This window comes from Callorhinchus milii, unplaced genomic scaffold (genome assembly GCF_018977255.1).
Source record: "Callorhinchus milii isolate IMCB2004 unplaced genomic scaffold, IMCB_Cmil_1.0 Scaffold6, whole genome shotgun sequence".
NCBI classification, from domain to species: Eukaryota; Metazoa; Chordata; class Chondrichthyes; order Chimaeriformes; family Callorhinchidae; genus Callorhinchus; species Callorhinchus milii.
In genome coordinates, this window is record NW_024704747.1 from 12,493,054 (window position 1) to 12,513,740 (window position 20,687).

Genomic DNA, 20,687 nt, shown 5'->3' on the forward strand with positions numbered 1-20,687 from the left:
ACTAGTGCAAAGAAATCCAAGTGGTTTTGATAGGAAACTGAATGGGACTCTGGTGGATGTACGATTTAAGCGATTATACGATTTATAAAGATGAGACTTACACGTTTTTTACTGTATACTCCACAATGGGACAGGGATTCTTCCCAGTCGGCTCCACTTAACCATACAAGGTCAACGCCCTAACAGGTAGAGTGGTCCTACCTGTATAAACACTTCCTGCACAGTACCCTCAATGGCAAACCACTATGTTACCATCAGGTAGTTAAACTCCAGCAGTTACTCCCAACGCACACTCTGGGCTCCCCCAAGCCAAGGCTCTTGACAACCTGCGCTTTATACTCTCCGGAATTAGGTAAGCAGTATGCATCCCTCCAGGGAAAGAGTTCGCATTCCATTCCAGACCCAGGGAGGTTTCCATGCGTGGGTGGCATACGTAATGTGGACCTCAGTCAGGTTTGGATACTTTTGTGCATGGAGATGGGTTTCCGCATGTGTCAGACATCCACGGACCACTTAGCAAAAACAAAATTGTCTCTCTCACAGGTAGAGCTTAGCAATGAGACATTTGTGGCGAGGTATTGTCAGACACAGAGGCGTCAGCAGCCAAATCAAATAATCTGCCATCTGTTCTTCAGTAATTCTGCTTTATCACCAATTCAAAACCAAAATCTGACTGACTGGGAGTGGGAACACAGGGAAATAATTAATGTGGAATGTTAGAAAGGCTAATGCTATCCTGTTCTAATTATTTTATGGTACCCTGCCAAAGTCGCTTGTTTCCTCTGAAATAAAAGAGAATTTGGGGACTTGGGAGTTTCTTCAAATGATTCAGTGTCCTCTGAGCCAGCCATTTCTAGGGCACTACAACAACAACTCAATTTTTAACGTGCCCTTCAGGTGGAGTAGCATCTTGCAGCGCTTAATAATGGTGGAACTTGATTCTGGGGGAGGTGATGGTCGAAGGGGAAGGTCTTTTCGTGCGATCTGCAGATGGACAAGGAGGGGAGGGGTTGAGGCAGAGTTCCAGAGTTTCAGGGGAAAATGACTGAAAGCATGGCTGCTGATGGTGGAATAAGGGATATACAGGAGGCCTGAGCCTGACAGGCGAAAGGGGCAGGTATGAGCAGATCAAAAAGGTATGGATGTGTTAGGACATGATAAAATTTAACATTGAGAGTGAGGATCTTGAAATCGATCCGTTCTACAAAAGGGAGCCAGTGTAGCCTGGCAAGAACTGGGGTGATGGGGATCTTGTTTGTTGGGGGACAGAGTTGAATTAATTAATTGGATTTTAAAGGAGGAAAGTGGCCCTGGTCAGGGATTGAATGTGAGGAGCTATGGTTTGAAGGTCCATTCGATAAATCACTGGAGGTTTGGAGCTCTGCTATGATGGTCACTGTGATCAGGTAGAGAGCCAGAGTGAGCTGGGAACAGAGTGAGGCTTCTACAACAGGAATTTGGTGAGTGTGGGAATTCCTTGTTTACTAAGCGAAATTTAAAATTGAAACTTAACAATGACAAGGCAGTTGGCAGGTGTTAGTTGTTAGCTGACCAGTTGAAACTGGTTCTATCTGAGGGGTATATAAAAGGGAGACTTGTGAGAGTCTTACTTGAGCAGAGAGCCCAATGGAGCAAGTTGGGAATGGAGTAAGGTCTGTACAACAGGAATTTGGTGAGTGTGAATTTGGTACAGAGGGGGAAAGAGGTGCAGTATAGATGCTTTTCATGTTGGGAGGACATCCCAAAGTGCTTCACATCTTCTCTCTGAAAGCTCCCTCCTTCTTTCCCATTCCTTTCTTATCTCTCCTCTCTTTCCCAAACCCTTATTTATCAGGCTGGAGCTCTGTCTAACTTAATAAATAAGACAATGAGTGCTGTACCCTCTCTCCATGCCAACCCTGTCTCCTCTAGCTCCTTCCATGCTCCACTGATCCAAGCCATCCTCCCCTCAAAATGCCCCCATTTCTACTCCCTACCCTCCGCTACTTGACCTCTGTCCTTCTCTCCTCACCATCCTCCTCGCTTTCTCTCTCTCTCCTGGACTCTTCCACTGCCTCCCTCTGCTCCAGCCTGGGCATCCTCCGCCGTGCTCATCACAGCATGCATTGATGGTTGTCTCAGAGCAGCCCGTCACCCACTCCTCCGCAAGACCATTCCCCACCTCCAGAAGGAAAACCCTTTTTGCCTCATCCACACCCTTCCCATCTTTCCTTCCCCCTTAAACCCCATGGTCATTTTTCCCCCCCCACAATCTGCAACCCCCCCCTTAACCCCTCCACCCTCAGTCCTCTCCACCCTCTCCTATCGGCGCCCTTAACCGCATCGGCCTACAACAGCCTGATGCAGCCATCAAGCTGCTAAACAATCGCTTCTCCTCCATCTTTAATTCCCTTGTCCCTGTGAAATCTAGGACCATCCCCAAACCTACCCACACCCCTGGTACAATAGTCATCTCCGCTCCCTCAAATCCCAAACCCGGTTGCTTGAGCCCAGATAGCATAAAACCAGCCTCACAGTTCACTGACAACTGTGGCTCGAGCATCTTCACACCTACTGCCACTCCCCCTCGCAAGCTAAAACTGTATTCTACTAGCAGGTCATTCTGAAGGACAAAAACTCCAAAATCCTATTCACCACCACCTCCTCCTCACTCCCCCATCAAGCACCCTCAATCCTAACATTGAATGTCAAGTGCGAAGAGGTGTTAGATTTCTTTAACTCTAAGATTGATAACATACACCAGGCCACCTCCTATTCCTGCCCCATGTTCCCCATCCCCCATCACCACCCATTCCTTCTCCATCACTCACTCCTCCTTCTATGGCTCCTACCCATCTCTCTTTCCTCCTTCTCATCTTCCATCACCCAAATGAAACCCACCAACTGCTGCCTGAACTCCTCCCCACCCACTGGTGGTAGACAGGAATCCCTCTCCTCAGGCTCAATCCCACTCCCATTCAAAACAGCTGTCATTACTCCCCGCCTTAAAAAGCCACTCTCGATGCTTTCAACCTCACGCACTTCAGTCCCATTTCAAATCTGCCCTTGCTGGCCAAAACCTTAAAAAGCATTGTTGCAAACCAGCTTCGCTCGCACCTCACCCTCCACTCCCTACTCAAACCCTTCCAGTCTGGTTTCCGCCCAGCCCACAGCGCTCCTCTCTCTCTCTGACCAGGGCTCCCTCTGCCTCTTCGTTCTCCTGAATCTCTCTGCTGCCTTCAACAGTCAACCATGCCATCCTCCTCCACTGCCTCTCTTCCCTCATCCACCTTAGTGGGACCTCATTCGCATGGTTTTCGAGTCCTACTTAACCAACTGCCAGCACTTTGCATCTCGGCTAATGGTTTTTCCTCTCCCTCCACCCCCAGTCAACTGTGGTGTACCCTAACGCTCTATCTTTGGCCCCCTTCTTTTCCTCATCGACATGCAGGTGACACCCAAATCTACTTCTCCCCCTCCAGCTGTGACTCCCAGTCTGCTGATGCCCTGTTAGCTTGTTTGATGGACATCAAGGCCTGGATCAGCACAAATTTCCTGCAGCTGAATGTCGGCAAGACGAAAGCCATACTCTTTGCCTCCCAGCAACATCTGCTCTCCTGCAGGTCTGAACTCCATCTACTTGTTTCAATGGAGCTGAACACCAGTTAAGGGAGAATGAGTTAAATGGTAACACTGACTAGAAACTATTCTCTAAGACTTGCATCCAGTGGTTTGTGGAAAGCTTTTAAGTCAATCTAGTTAGGAATGGACGAAGGTCGCTCTCAGTGGTGGTTAATAAAGCCCAGGGATTGACAACACAAGGATTAAAGCCTTCCGCCATCTGGTGGGATGGATATCTGCCCAAATAGTCCATAATATGTGCTGAATATTTCTAAAGATCAATAACTCACTCATGAATATATAGGTCAGAGATATTCTAATTTGGGTGTAGGAAGGGCTTAGATGGAAAATGTGGAGTCCTGTAGCTCAGTGGTTAGAGCACTCGCTTTGCAAGCGAGAGACCTGAGTTCAATTCCAGGCAGAGGGCGAAACCTTGGGCAAGTTTCCTTACTCCACACAGAGCCTAATAATAATCCCTCCAAAACCAAAAACAATAATAAATTGGTCATTTTCAATCTACGACTGTTTGTGGGACATTGCTGTGCGCAATTGGCTGCCGCGTTCGCCCACAAATATACAGTCAATTCACTTTACAGTGTGTTCTATGAAGCGCTTTGGGACGTCCTTGCGACGTGAAAAGCGCTATATCAAATGCAAGGATTATTATTATTATAAATGGTGCCAATGGTCTCACGCATTTCATGCTGATTTATGCTGCCCACAAGCAAACTCGAAGGGAGTTCCTGGAACTGGTATCTACCGAGGGAGGGTTCAAACCTGTGCTTGTCAGATATCAAATGACCAATTAGTGACTATCCTGATTATGAGAGGGAGGTAATTGTAGTCTCCTCGGAGCTGAACTGGCTCCGGGACATGTTTGAGAACAGAATGTCAGAATCAAGTCCATCCACTGTGGCAATCTTCTGCCAGCTCTCGAGTCGGGCGAGTCCACAGTCCTCCAGGGCACTAGTGGTGACAATCTAGCCTGCCTGGCCCATTGGCAGGACTTGGAGGGGCAGACCAGTCACTGAAGTCCAGGAATCCTCCCACTCAGCTCCTGTTAACTCTGCAAGTCAAAGCCCTAATGGGTAGGGTGGTCCTAGCTGGTGGGAAAGTTTGTCAGGCAATACTCTCAAAGGCAAGCTATCCAGAAAAAAAAGGTGTACTCATTGGGTTATAATAATAATTCTTGCATTTGATATAGCACCTTATCAAGTCTTCGAGATGTCTCAAAGAACTTCACAGAATATACTGCAAAGTAAATTGACTGTATATTTTGTGGATGAAATATGGCAGCCAATGGATTGAGTGACCAATTTTTTATTATTTTTTGAAGGAATTATTATCCCCGGAAAAGCAATCTGCCAATCGACTAACAACCAGTTTCCTACTTACTGCTAGGTAAACAGAGGCGTGTGGAAAACTTGCCCTGCTGGGAATCGAGCCTTCAGCCACTATGCCCTGAGGCTCTAGAACTGCCTTCCTCACTCCCTTCGTCTCGCTCCCTCCCTTCCCATTTTCAGGTCTCTGCTGAAGACCTTTCTTTTCGACTGCACCTTTGGTCACCTTCCTCCCCCTCCCCCCGGCTAGGTCCCGGGATCCATTACTGTAAAGCACTTTGAGATGCCGTCCGGCGTGGAGGGCGCTATATAAATCCAAGTTGTTGTTGTTGTCTCTCATTTGCAAGGTGAGTGCTCTAATCACTGAGCTCCAGGACTCCATTATAAGACTTGAAGACTATAACGTGGTCTAATAACACTAAAGTGGTGGCTCCATCATAACCTAGTGAATGCATCCATGAATGCTTGCTAATTTTTACAATGGGGCTGGACTTGTAATAAGAGCATTCCCCTGGCTCCTGCTGTTGGAGGATAAAGTGCTTTTCACTCCAGCTCATGGCACGTAGCAGTGCAAGGTGAAAGCAGAGGAAAGATGAGTCAATACCAACTATTCCTTCTTTATTTGTGTGCATGTGCCTCATAAAAATAGTTTAGTCTATAGTAGACCTAAAGGAGGGTTTGAGACATGTGAGACATCTATTCACCACTTTGAAGTTGCCAAAGACGTTCTTATTGTGGAGTACTGTAGCTCAGTGGTTAAAGCACTCGCCTCCAGAACGAGAGGAACCTGATTGTTAGTCAATGTACACTTTAAAGTATATTCTGTGAAGTGCTTTGAGACATCTCGAAGATGAGATAACTTGTTATATCAACAACAAGTTACATTTGTATAGTGCCCTTCACATTGGAAAGATGTCCCAGGGCACTGGACATGCAGGGGTTTTGAACCCAAGCTGGTCAGAAGGGGAGGAGGGTGGGGTGGAAGCACACTTGAAGAGGAAGGTCTTCAGATGGGACTTGAAGGAAGCAAGAAGGAATGAGGAGAGGTAATATAAGCTGATGATAGAATCTTAAAGGGGGTGAAGGAACAGAAAGATCTGGGGGTTCATTTAAGTAAATATTTGAAGATGGAAGGACAGGTAGATAAAGCTATTGAAAAAAATACGGGATACTAGGCTTTATAAATGAGGGCATAGAATACAAAGGTCAGGAAGTTATGATGAACCTTTATAAAACACTGGGTATGCCTCAGCTAGACTATTGTGTTCAGTTCTGGGCACCACACTTTAGGAAGATATCAAGACATTGGAGAGGGTGCAAAGGAGATTTACCAGGATGGTATCAGGATTGAGAGCCTTCATTTATAAGGAGAGGCTAGAGAAGCTAGGATTATTCTCCTTGGAGAAGAGAAGGTTAAGAGAAGACTTAATAGAAATTTTCAAAATTATGAGGGGATTTGATAGGATGAAAAAGGAGAAACTATTTCCAATGGTGGGTGGGTTGGTAACCCAAGGACACCAATTTTTAAAAAAATAGTTGTTAAAACAGAGGGGAGGTGAGGAGAATTTATTTCACACAGCGAGTTGTTCAGATCTGGAATACATTGCCTGAAAGGGTCATGGAAGCCGATTCAATAAATAGGGAGGTAGAAAGGGCTTTAAACTACTAAGGGGGGTAGGTAAAAACATAGTAAAGTATAGTCCACCACAGTTAAACTTGAGATCAACAAAAGCAAGAGAGCAGATTAACAAGGGAGAAGAGCAAAGTGTGTCAAGCAGGGAAAGGAAGTACAGTAATAGAGTGCTGGTGAATAGGGTTAATAGCCGGAAGTCAGAATTAAGGGCGCTACATCTGAATGCACGAAGCATTCGTAACAAGATAGATGAATTAGTTGCACCAATAATAATAATAATAATAATAATCCTTGCATTTGATATAGCGCTTTTCACGTCGGGAGGACGTCCCAAAGCGCTTCACAGAACACACTGTAAAGTGAATTGACTGTATATTTGTGGGCGAATTTGTGGGCAATAGAGACAAACCGGTAGGATCTAGTAGCCATCACCGAGACATGGTTACAGGGTGATCAGGGATGGGAACTGAATATTCCCGGCTACGTGGTATATAGGAAAGATAGGCGATATGGTAAACGAGGCGGGGGAGTGGCCCTGCTAATAAAGGATGGGATAAAAACAGTAGAGAGGAAAGATTTTAAATCTGAAAAGCAAGATGTAGAGTCAGTATGGGTAGAGATACGTAACTTCAAGAGGCAGAAAACTATAGTGGGAGTAGTTTATAGACCCCCAAACAGTGGTCAAAGTATCGCTCAAGGTATAAATCAAGAGATTAGTGGAGCATGTAGCAAAGGAAAGACACTAATTGTGGGTGATTTTAACCTGCACATAGACTGGGACAACCAAATTGGGAAAGGTAACATAGAAGAGGAGTTTATAGAATGTATTAGAGATAATTTTCTAGATCAATATGCTGAGGAGCCGACCAGGGAACAAGCCATATTAGACCTTGTTTTGTGTAATGAAACAGGGCTGATCAGCAAACTGGAACTTAAGGCTCCTCTCGGGCAAAGCGATCATAATATGATGGAATTTAGCGTTAAGTTAGAGAGGGAAGTAGTTAAGTCTGAAGCAAAAGTCTTCAATTTAAATCGAGCCAACTTTGCTGGTATGAGAGAGGATTTAGCCAGAATAAACTGGGAGACTAAACTTAAAGATTTGACGGTAGACCAGCAATGGCAGACATTCAAGGAGATAGTGCAAAATTCCCAACGAGCACATATTCCTTTGAGGAATAAGAATGCCATGGGAAAGGTGGTGCAGCCATGGCTAACTAGAGCAGTTAGGGAAAGTATCAAATCAAAAGAAAAAGCCTATAAAACAGCGAAGATGAGTAGTAAACCCGAGGATTGGGAGAACTTTAGGGAACAACAGAGGAGGACCAAAAAATTGATCAAGAGGGAGAAAATAGATTACGAGGGCAAACTAGCAAAGAACATAAAAACAGACTCCAAGAGTTTTTACAAATATATAAAGAGGAAAAGGCTAGCGAGGGTGAATGTGGGTCCATTACAGGCAGAGACCGGAGGAATTATAATAGGGGACAAAGACATGGCAGAGTCATTAAACAAGTATTTTTCTACAGTCTTCACCGTAGAAGACACTGGAAACATACCAAAAATAGAGGACCAAGAAGACAATGTTAGCGAGCAACTTAGGGAGATTAACATTAGTAAAGAGATGGTTCTAGGTAAATTGTCGGGTCTTAAAACCGATAAATCCCCTGGACCGGATGGCCTGCATCCGAGAGTTTTAAAGGAGGTGGCTACTGAGATAGTGGATGGTATGTCTATAATCTTCCAAAAGTCTGTGGATACTGGAAAAGTTCCCATTGATTGGAAGATTGCAAACGTAACTCCACTATTTAAGAAGGGTGGGAGAGTTAGTTTGACGTCAGTTGTAGGGAAAATTCTTGAGTCCTTAATAAAAGACGTAGTTATGGGATACCTGGAAGACCATAAAAAGATTAGGCAGAGTCGACATGGCTTTACAAAAGGGAAGTCATGCTTGACTAACCTTTTAGAATTTTTTGAGGATGTATCCAGCAGGTTGGATAAGGGGGAACCAGTAGATGTGGTATATTTGGATTTTAGGAAGGCATTTGACAAGGTGCCACACAAAAGGCTGTTACTCAAGATCAAGGCCCACGGGATTAATGGGAAAATATTAACATGGATAGAAGAGTGGCTATCGGGTAGAAAGCAGAGAGTAGTGATAAACGGATCATTCTCGAATTGGCAGGATGTAACTAGTGGAGTGCCACAAGGATCAGTGCTTGGGCCTCAGCTATTTACCATTTACATCAATGATCTGGACGAGGACATTGAATGTAATGTGTCTAAATTCGCGGATGATACTAAACTAGGTAGCAGAGTGAGCTCTCAGGATGATGCAAAAAGATTGCAACAAGATATAGATAGGCTTGGGGAGTGGGCAAGTAGGTGGCAGATGGAATTCAATGTTAGCAAGTGTGAAATTATTCACCTAGGTAGCAAGAATAAAAGAACAGATTATTTTCTGGAAAGGGAGAAGTTAGATAGAGTTAGTATTCAAAGGGATTTGGGTGTCCTTGTACACCAGTCCCAAAAAGTTAGTTTGCAGGTGCAGCAGCAACTAAGAAGGCGAACGGCATGTTAGCGTTCATTGCAAAAGGTTTAGAATATAAGAGTAGGGAAGTCTTGCTGCAACTGTATAGGGCTTTGGTGAAGCCGCACCGAGAGTATTGTGTGCAGTTTTGGGCTCCTTATTTAAAAAAGGACATACTTGCCCTAGAGGGGTGCAGCGTAGATTCACTCGGTTAGTTCTTGAGATGAGGGGACTGACCTATGAGGATAGGCTGAATAAACTAGGGCTGTATTCTCTAGCTTACAGAAGAATTAGGGGGGGATCTTATTGAAACTTATAAGATTCTTAAAGGGCTGATAAAGTAGACACTGAGGGTCTGTTTCCCCTGGTAGTAGAATCTATAACCAGGGGTCACAGTCTTAAAATTAAGGGTCAGCCTCTTAGAACAGAGTTGAGGAAACATTCCTTCACTCAGAGGATAGTGAATTTATGGAAGTCACTACCCCAGAAGGCTGTAGATGCTCAGTCCTTGAACATTTTCAAGGCTGAGACTGATAGATTCTTGAAAAATAGAGGGATTAGGGGATATGGGGATCAGAGTTAGGTGAGAAGATCAGCCATGACCTTATTGAATGGCGGAGCAGGCACGAAGGGCCAGATGGCCTACTCCTGCTCCTAATTCTTATGTTCTTAACATGAGTAGATAATTATGTAGGGAGGACAAGTTTGCAGGTTATGAGGGGAGAGCAGGGGTGGGATTGAATTGGATAGCTCTTTTAAAAGAGCTGGCACAGACACGATGGGCCGAATGGTCTCCTTCTGTGATGTATGATTCTACATGTATGCCACCTACACGTGAAAATATCCCTGGGTCCAGAATGGAATGCGTATTCTCCCTGGGAGAATGCACCCTACTTACCGAATTCCGGAGAGTATCAGCCTCAGGTTGGCAAGAGCCAAGGCTTGGGTCACCAGAGTGTGCGTTGGGGGAAACCACTGGAATCTAATCTGCTGAAACCACATAGCTTGCCATTGAGAGCAGTGCCTGGCAAGCTTTCCCGCTGCTTGTCCAGCTTGGACCACCCTACCCTTTAGGACTTTGGTTGACTCAATTCTGACACTCTGTTGCCAAGCAAGTCGCCTTCGGAGCCAGCTGAGCAGTAAGGAGACCCAGGAAGCCAATGCCCTAATGGTTTGGATAGTCATTTCTAGTGGGAATCTTGGCATTAAGGAAGGGAAAAAATGACAAATCCATTTAGTTCTTTAACAAAAACAGAAGTCGTAGGGAACACTAAAGGGTCAGGTGGCATCTATGGAGAAAGGAAAGTGAGTTAACGTTTTGGGTCCACGACTCTTTGTCAGAACTGGGGCATATTGGGAGGGAGAGGCTTTTAAGGACTAACAGAGGTGGGAGGCAGGACAAGGAAGACAAAAGTGAAAATGGAGTAGAGGACAGGGGATGATGGGTTAAAGAGATGTTAATCATGCAAATAAAGAGGGGATTGCAACAAAACGGGAAAAGAGGGGTTAATAATGCAAAACAAAGACGGGGGGGGGGGGGGGGGGGGAAATTGCAACAAAACAGGCAGACCAACGGTGTGTAGTAATGGTCACAGAATAGGGGGAGGTGGAAGGTGAACTGTTATGATTTGAAATCAACATTGAGGCCAGAGGGCTGTAAGATCCCTAGCAGATAGAAGAGGTGCTATTCCTTGAGCTTGTGCTGTGGTTCAATGGAACAGTGTACGGGACCATGGATGGAGAGGTCAGAGTGGGAGGCACCTTCCATGTCATTTAGTTCTTTGTTGGTTCTATCACCTCTTTACACGTCAATTGGAAGTGAGTTTCCCCAACACTTTCCTGCTCAGTATTTATAGGAAAGAACTTGATCAGAAAGTTACCAATTCCCTCCTAAGTGGTGTTCACCTCTGAGATTCACTTTTATGCTCAAGTTACTCACTTGAGTATTGCTGTGGGCATCAAACCCAGTGCAAATGATATGGAAACCCCATTAAGTGCAAGTTGAATGAAATGAAGCCACAGTTAAAGACTGGTTCCACCACGCAGTGAAGTGAACAAACACTCACCTGCAAGCATTCTGTACCCGAAGAAGAATGCTGCGATGAGAACAGCTACAACTGACACAGAGGCCAAAGCGATCACGATGGTCTCCTCCTTGTAGTACACTCTCCACGTATCTAAGATAAACAGAAGAGAGATTACCTATACTGTAGACATCCTCCACATAACACTGGGTTAAACTTCGCTGAGAGGTCAGAACCCATTTAATCCAGCGGACTGTGGACAAAATCGAATGAGGAAGAATATATTTTTTTTGGTGAAAAATGTGAGTAATATTTTTTACATGTCAGCCTGGCGCAGTGGGAACATTCTCGCATCTAAGTCAGAACATTGGCAACATTCCGGCCCCCTCAGGACTTGGAATCACATAGACTAAACTGACCCTCCAATGCAGTGCTGGGGGGGTGTTGCATTGTTGGAGGTGTCATCATTCGAATGAGACCAAATAAAATTGGTCATTCACTTTGTGGGTTATCATCCAACACCTCACCCATATCAAACAGTCTATCTACTACTAATAATAATCCTTACCTTTCATATAATGCCTTATCATGTTGTTGAGATTTTGCAAAGCTCTTCACAGCATATACTGTAAAGTGGAGTTACTACACATTTTGTGGGTGAAACGTGACACCAGTTGCACACAGCAATGTCCCACAATAGGCATGGAGGGAGTGACCAATGTTTTGTTTTACAGGATTATTACCCCCAGAAAATGATCTGCCAACGGACTAACAGCTGGGTTCCTACTTACAGTTAGGTAGAAGAATGTGAAATAAGGTTTTTGGGGTGGGGGGTTGGATGGGGTGAGTGTGTGTGAGTGTGCTAGTTTACGCTTCAAAAAGAAACTGTAAGAAGTCTTTGGAGATGTGATTTCTGAATCCTGGTGACTGGGAGGAAACAGCAGACTGAGATACTGAGGCCAAGCGTGGCTTTTCGTGGATTAAGGCAGACCTGTTATGGAACGGAACTTTGTGAACTGCATCGTACAGCGCCAACTCCAGAGGAAGAATATGAGGCATTCAATCCAATTCCCTTTAATCCAATCTCACTCTCCTGATGCTTTGGCTCAGTTGTTAGCACTGCACTCTCGTCTCTGAGACACATCTACAGAGCTTTTTCTTTGGAAACATCTGAAGCTCTGAAGGTGGAAGACATGTTGAGATTGAATCAGCCAGAAGGTCTTCATGTGAACTTCGCTTGTGATCTTGTGGATAAGTCTTGTGGATAAATTGTGGTGCAGAACAAATGCCAGGTCTCCTTTCATGAGGAGTTGTATCAGCTGCTGTTTCTTTATCATGTAACTGACTGGGTTGACCAACCCACCGCATACATCTGAGAGCAGACGCTCAGTAATTTTTTGGCCACCCGGGTGTCTGACACATGGAAACCAATCACCATGCTTAAGAGTATCCAAACCAAGCTGAGAATTCCATACATCCCAACTACATGTGAAAATCCCAGAGATAGATTGCTGGAATGAATACGCACTCTCTCCCTTGATAGCAGCATCCCGTTTACCTAATCCCAGAAAGTATGAGGCGCAGGTTGGCAAGAGCTTGCGGACCCCAGGGTGTGTAATGGGTTAATTCCTGGAGTCTAACCAGCTAAAACTGCAGAGCTTGGCATTGATATTGCTGCCTAGCAAGCTTTCCTGGTGCTTGTCCTGCTAGTACCCATTAGGGCTTTGGCTCTGACAGGCTTCACAAAATGACAAGACCACATCAGCTCCAAAAGACATGTGCAGCTGGTATAAAGTCTGAGAAAGTGATCCAGTATTTCTGAGCTAAATGTGTGCTTCGCTGACAACCCCACAGTGCCTGATCCCACACAGTACAGCAGTGAGCAGCTCAATACAACTTACTGGAAATGGTTGCTGTTTTTAGCAGCACGGTCGGTTCCCATCCCTGATATTAAGGCTCCGAGCCTTTGCCATAAATCAGTACATTCTGGTTAATGCACTAATGTTAATCACCTGGTAATTGATCTCAGAGGCACAAAAAGCACAGTCTGCCACTCTTGCCATCATGGTGATCAATAACATACATTTAGAGGAATGACCGATAACATTAATTCACTGATGTCAAAGTGTCCGCTAAAAACACGAAGGGAAGAACCTGTTTTTTCCAGTCGATCACCTTAAATTAAGTGTAAAACACGTCTTTTGGATGAAATATTAAACCGAGGTCCCATCTGCCTTTCAGTGGATGTTATAAGATCCCATGGCACTATTTGAAAAAAGGAGTTTCTCTTTCCCGGTGTCCTGGCCAACAACCCCCCAAATAAAATTGATCACTCACTCCATAGCTGTTTGTGGGACAATACTGTACGTAACTGACTGCCAAGTTTTGCTCACAAAAAACACAATGAAACTGCTTTACAGTATATCCTTTGAAATGCTTTGAGATGTCTCGATGACGTGATACGGAGCTATATAAAATGCAAGTTTTATTATTATTGTTATGTGCATTGGGATGTCCTCTAAATGGTACTGTATAAATGTAAACTTGCACTGTCTTATAAAACATTGTGCCTGGGATCATCGGTGTTGATAAGACGCTAGTAGCCAGCTGGCGTTTAACATGTGCGCACATCCTACACCCCGCTCAGCACTCTCACCTCTTTAACCAGAGTTCAGAAAAAAATCTAAACATCACTTTTCAGGCACAAACTGCTGCACTTACACACAAAAAAACAATCCAGAACTTCCTGTCTGCTGATCAGATGAATAGCTCGGCAACTTGATAGGACTCAGGGTTATGTTTACAAAATTGTGGAGCCAGACCAGTCCAAGCCTGGAGGCGCTTTGTCTGTTCCCAGCTACTGTTTCTCTGCTTTTGGCAAGCTCTCCAACAACCCACGTCAACAATACTGAAAAATACATCTTCGCCCATGCAGAGACCGACCCACCAAAACAAAAAAACTGTAAAGGAGGTCAAAGGGCTCTTATCTGCCTAAGCTCCTGTTTACAAGCAAACATACTCCAACTGATTTCATGCGGATCGAGCCAAAGCACGGGTTCTGAGGAGACTCTGGAGCTAGCCCGATGGCATGGTGGGTAAAGGCACAACAGCCCTGTGTACCACAAAGCCACGTAGACCTGAAGGTCGCAGATTCAATTCCTCGTCTGTCCTGAGTTTGTTCATCTCAGTGGGGCAGCAGTTGAGATTCTACAATGGCTTTCATTGTTATTGCTATGGTAGGTGGCTCAGTTGGAAGCACTCTCTCCTCTGAGACAGAATGTTGTGGGTTCGCCCCCATCTTCGCCCGGCTCCACTGGCTCATCCCGCAGAGGATCGAGGTTAAGCTCCTTGTCCTCACTTTTAAAACCCTTCACAGTTGGGTTCCTCCCTACCCGTGACCTCTTAACACCATACTAATCTGTCCACTCCCTCCGTTCAAGCGGGTACTGGTCTGCTCCATGTCCCCCACCCTGCCCACCATTGGCGAACAGGCCTTCAGCTTTTCTGTCCCCTGTTCTGGAACTCCATTCCCAAATCCCTTCACCTAACCCCCTCCCTTGCCTCCTTTAAGGCCCGTCTCAAGACCTTCCTCTTTGACCGTGCCTTTGGCCACACTCACACCCCTCCTACCCTCCACCCCTCTTGTTTCGAACCGCCCCAGATCGGGTGCAAACCCTTCACTGACCAGAGCCTTGGGACATCTTCCCGATGTGAAAGGCCCTATATAAATGTAATTTGTTTGTTTGTTTGAATTCACAGTCCAGAATAAGGCTTCACTGACTCAGGTGCCATCTTTTGGAAATGATATTAAACCAAAGTACTATCTATGGCCACTGAAGATCTCATGGAAACATTCGAAAAGCCACCAGTTCTCCAGGTGTACTACTAACTATCCTCCAGAACTTAGCCAGCATGCTTGTCTACAAAAACAGCCTTTACGTGCGACAGCAATTACTGTGAAGCACTTCAAGACCTTTTTGATGTTCTTAGTGCTTCAAGAACAATGAGGTTAGGTGGAGTCTTGTAGCTCAGTGGTTACAGCACTTGCCTCGCAAGCAAGAGACCTGGGTTTGATTCCTGACAGGGTAAAACCTTGGGCAAGTTTCCTTACTCCACACCCCTGCTAATAATCCCTCAAGAAAAAAACAATAGTAATAAATTGGTCACTTCAATCCACAATTGTTTGTGGGGCACTGTTTTGCACAATTAACTGCCGTGTTTCGCCACAAATATACAGTCAATTCACTTTACAGTGTGAAGCACTTTGAGACATCTAGAAGATGTGAAAAGCACTATATCAAATGCAAGAATTATTATTATTATTATTATACAGCTGAACAGCCCAGCCCAGCTCTTTACCTCGGTCGTGAATGAAACAGCGCCTCGATCCAACGCTTCAACAAGCTTAATGTGTCATCCCCATTCACAGAACTGCAAATGTAAGCCCTAGTCTGGAGAGAGCACCAGCTCAATTGACACAATAAGAACACTCAGGTGCCCTCTGTGCCTGTAATGGTCCCCATTAAAGAAGTACCTTTGTAAAATAACTATTTATTCATTGCCACAACAATGAAATGAACATCACACACTGTTGGAACATCTTGTAATATCGTAATATCTTGTGCTTAATGATCCATGGGTTATTAGCATTGTCATCTGTGAAGCAGTTACAAGGGACTCCTTTCAAACTTGGACTCAACAGTGTTTGCTTACAAATTCACAGTCACCACACTTTAGAAACACAGAAATCTACAGCGCAGAAGGAGTTCTTTCAGCCAATCCTGTCTGTACCGGCTCACAGAGCAAAGACCTCTCTTTATATGAAAAAAACTTGCATTTCATACAGCGCTCCTCACATCAGGAGGCTATCTCAAAGTGTTGCATGATATTTACTGTAAAGTCTGGTGGTTAGCTTTTTTGTAGGTGAACATGGCAGCTAATTTGTGTACAGTAATGTCCATAAGCAGCCATGAAGTGAATAACCAATTTCATTTAGAGGATTTTTGGCCAGTCATCAAGAGAAACTCCTTTCTTTTTTCCAATAGTGGTATGAAGGTTGAGGTAACAAGTGCGAATTCACATAAACATTAAACGCATGCTACAATGGACCATTAGAGCGTTATTAAGTAGCTCTACACAATGAGATAGTTCAGTGGATTGAAATACCTCATTGTGATAACAGAGCCAAGCTGCTTTCTGAAAGTGACTCGAGATACTCCTTTCAGATAGTCGCCCAGCAAACATGGTAAGGCAGAGCCACACGACATATCACTGATCCCAATCGCAGCAGGATAATTCAACATAATCTTTCCTACTGCTTATTGGGCCGTCTTGTAATTATTGTCAAATTTAGATCAAAATCCCACTCTTCCCATCCAATTTTCTTCTCTTCCACGCCACTCCCCAGGCAACAACAACAACTTGCACTTATATAGCGTCCTCCATGCAGAGCAAAGTCTCAGAGTGCTTAACAATGGAGGAGCCTGACTCCAAGCCACAGGGAGACGGGGACCGTAAGCATAGTCGAAAAGGAAAGTTTTCAGGCGGGGCTTGAAAAAGGGGAGGGAGGGAGGGGGCAAGGCAGAGAGATTGAGGGAGAGTATTCTAAAGTTTTGTGGTGTAGTGGCTGAAAGCACGACCTCCAATGGTGGGGCGGAGGGTACGAGGGAACAAGCAGGAGGTCGGTGCCATTTGTGCGGAGGGACCGGGTGGTGGATTGGTGAGTGAGGAGGTGCCAGGGAGTGAAGCGATTTGAACACGAGTGTGACGATCCTGAAGTCGATCCGTTCGGTGATGGGGATCCAGTGGAGCCTTGCCAGAAGTGGAGGTACTAGTTTGGTAAGTATGCGACTTACCCAGGTAAGGTGCATAGTGTGGACGGCTGACTTGACCAGTTGTCTACAAAATTTTCAGTTACCGCACTTTACATGAAATCTGTGAAGGGATTTGAGATGCCCTGATTATGTGCTTAAGGCATTATAATGTAAGGATTATTATTATTTTATTATTATCAATACCAGTCTGTAACTCACAGCAGATCCCCACTTTTTGTTTTGGTTAGCCCGGTGGGAGGTCTGACATACATGGAAACCCAACACCATGATTAAGAATATCCAAGCCAGACTGAGAGTTCCACATATTCCACTTACACATAGAAACCTTCCTGGGACGCATTCTGGAATGGAATGCATACTCTCTCCATGGAGGGACGCACCCTGCTTACTTAACTCATCCTGTCAATAGAATTGGGACTTCCTGCAGATTTTTTTGGTTAATTAAAAAGCGAGATACTTTTAACCCGAGGTCAAATGCTGTTTGCTGTCCCTGCGGACTCTGGTCTACATGGTTGGTGCTTTACGGTACTGTCTGTAGATATTGCTTTAAGAAGTAAATGGTAATTAAGAGAGAGACAATCAAAAGAAGACAAGATGTCTTAGGAGTCGGACAATGAGTGTGGTTTATGGTTGGAGTGTAGAGAGCTAAGAATAATAATAATCTTTGCGTTTGACATAGCGCATATCACGTCTTCGCAACGTCTCAAAGCGCTTCAGACAACATAGTGTAAAGTGGAGTGACTGTGTATTTTGTGGGTTAAACGGGAATCAAGGAATTACTGAATACACCAGTGTTGTGGACTGAGAATCATTACACCATCGGAAGAGGTGTAACACTGGTGACAAATAAGGAGGCCTATTTTCTCTGAGTTACATTTAATAATAATCCCTTGCATTTGACATAGCGTCTTATTACATCATTGAGACGTCTCAAAGTGCTTCACAGGATATAAAGTGTTTTTTGTGGGTGAAACATTTGTTCAGTATTTTAATTCAAACATTTTTTCGATGTGTGCTAAGAAGTAGGAAACCATCAAAAACACATCAAAACACTGCTTGTAAATAGTGAGCAGAGCTGAACAAACAACCCTGCCTCTCTCCCTCTCCTAGCAATCCTTTCAGCTCTCTCGGGTATTTTCAAATTGGTCACATACAACAACAACAAGATTCCATTTATAAAGCGCCTTTCACGTCAGGAGGACGTCCCAAGGCGCTGCACAGTTGGGTCATGACCCGAGCAGGGGGGAAATGGTCAGGGTGAGGGGAGGGAAGGGAGGGAGCGAGGAGGGGGAAGAGAGTCGAGAGGGGAGCTGAAGGCACGGTCAACGAGAAAGGTTTTGAGACCGGCCTTGAAGGAGGAAAGGGAGGAGGCGGCGAAGGCACTGGGGGATGGAGTTCCAGAGCCTGGGGGCTGAGAGGCTGAAGGCCCGACCACCGATGGTAGGGCGGTTGGGGCGGGGGACGTGGAGCAGACCGGAGCCAGAGGAACGGAGGGTACGGGCAGGTAGGTAGGGGGATAGTAGGTTGGAGAGGTAGGAGGGAGCAAGGCCGTGAATGGCCTTGTAGGTGAGGATGAGGATCTTGAAATCAAAATACACAGGAATACACAAAATACAAAATACATTCCATGACCTGCACGTGTGATATAGTGTTTAGTTGGATTTTTGGAGCCATTTTTGTGAGTCCTCTCTTTAGATTGCTTGTAGTCTCGAATAATACGCTAATGCAGAGCAAGGGCAGCACTACACTGTCACAGACACTGTCTTCTGTGCCTGTTCAGGTGGACATTAAAGATCCCATAGCAATATTTGAAAAGAGAAGGGAGTTTCCCTCTCCAGATTTCCTGGCCAATAATCCTCCAGATACAATTGTTCACTTACTCCATGGCTGTTCATTGTACATTAAGAACATAAGAACATAAGAATTTGCTAGATGAAAGACCAAGGTCCATCTAGTTTGTCTTCCACCATCCTGGCAGTTGCTTGACATGTCGTGTCCCAAACCATATATTGCATCCTGAGATATTATTTTCTAGCAGAAATCTCTCTAATTTGTTGTTGAACTGGCTGCCATGTTTCGCCCATAAAATACATAGTCACTAGCCTTTACAGTATATCCTGTGAAGTGCTTTGAGATGTTTCAATGACGTGATAAGGCACTATATTAAATGCAAGGATTATTATTATTATTACTATAGGAACACAACTCTCCACAAAGGAGGGCATTCTGCCTCAGAAACAGCACAGGCTTCAAACAAGGGAAAGCACAGAATAAATCACTTCGAAGAGATTTACTGTGGATTGACACTCATTTACCGTAATGCTTTCCATTGCTGGGAACAGTGACAAACCAATACCTCAGCCTTAATTACCTAATGCTTAATCTCATAAACCTGCTTAAACTGCTTAAACATCTTAAATGATGAACACTCCCGCATTGAACACTCTCAGCCTGCTTTCTATGCAAACATAAAATCATTTTAAACAGTTTCTTCATTCATTCTCTGCCCACAAATTCCCCCATTTTTTGAGAGGAACACGTTCCCTTTTATTGAAGGAGTAGAACGCTTAATTTTAGCTGTTCTAAAGCTGCTTACTGCGTCGCGCTGCATAATACCATGTGACTGGATCACTTTTTTTGATCAGTCCGACACATGCGGAAACCCATCAACATGCTTAAGAGTATCCTAGCCAAGCTGAGATTTCCATGCATCCTACCTACACATGGAAATCCCAGAGATAGATTGTTGGAATGGGATGCACACTCTCTCCCTGGAGTTGTGCATCCTGCTTACCTAATTCCGCAAAGTATTAGGTGCAGATTGGCAAGAGCCAAGGCTTGGGGACCCCAGAGTGTGCATTGGAGTACTGCTGGAGTCTTACCAGCTAAAATCACGTAGCCTGCCATTGGTTTTGCTGTCCTGTAAGCTTTTCCACTGCTTGTCCATCTAAGACTACCGTTAAGGCTTTGGCTTGCAGGGTTAACAGGAGCTAAGTGGAATGACTCCCTGCACCCAGTGACTGACTGGATCACCAGGCAGCTTTGAGGCACAGAATTAATTCTTCCCTCCCAACTATACAAAACTGAATCCATTATCGCAGCCACTCAGGAAAAGCACCAAGTAGTTTCAACAAGGGGAAGGGGGGAAGGGTGGGAAGGTAAGACGCATCATAGAAGATACATGCCCAAACCAGGGTAGAGCCTTGTATACTGTAATGTAGTAAGAGGGACTTCATTCCTTATTGCCTGGACTTCACAGGGTAGGACTCTCACCTCTGACTCCGAAGGTTGTGGGTTCTAGCCACATGTTGGGACTTTGAAACATTAGCCTTAGCTGACACTCCAATGCAGCGCTGCGGATGTGTTGCATTGTTGGAGGTGCCATCCTTCGGATGAGGCTTTAACAGGCAGATGGAGGTGCCATCTGCCTGTTCAGGTGGATGTTAAAGATCCCATGGCACCATTCAAAAAGAAAAGGGAGTTTCTCTCTCCTATTGTTCTAGCCGACAATCTCCCAGATAAAATTGGTCACTCACTCCATGACTGTATGTGGGATGTCGTTGTCCGCAACTAGCTACCGCGTTTCACCCACAAAATACAGTGATTGCACTTTACAGTACATCCTGTGAAGCACTTTGACAGGTCTCAACAAAGTGATAAGGCGTCTTATTATGCTACTGCCTGTACCTGTCGCAGCTACGCTTGCAACCGAAGAATCCAATATGGAAT

The 20,687-nt window shown here is 44.8% G+C and overlaps 1 protein-coding gene across 1 annotated transcript in view; it reads right to left on the reverse strand.

Annotated features, from left to right (window-relative positions):
- The window catches only part of bmpr2b (bone morphogenetic protein receptor, type II b (serine/threonine kinase)), a 168,971-nt gene that overhangs the window by 29,526 nt on the left and 118,758 nt on the right, over positions 1-20,687 (reverse strand). The window contains exon 4 of the mRNA XM_007910600.2: positions 11,167-11,277. Within this exon, the coding sequence (XP_007908791.1) occupies positions 11,167-11,277 (111 nt within the window). The remainder of the gene's footprint in view (positions 1-11,166; positions 11,278-20,687) is intronic.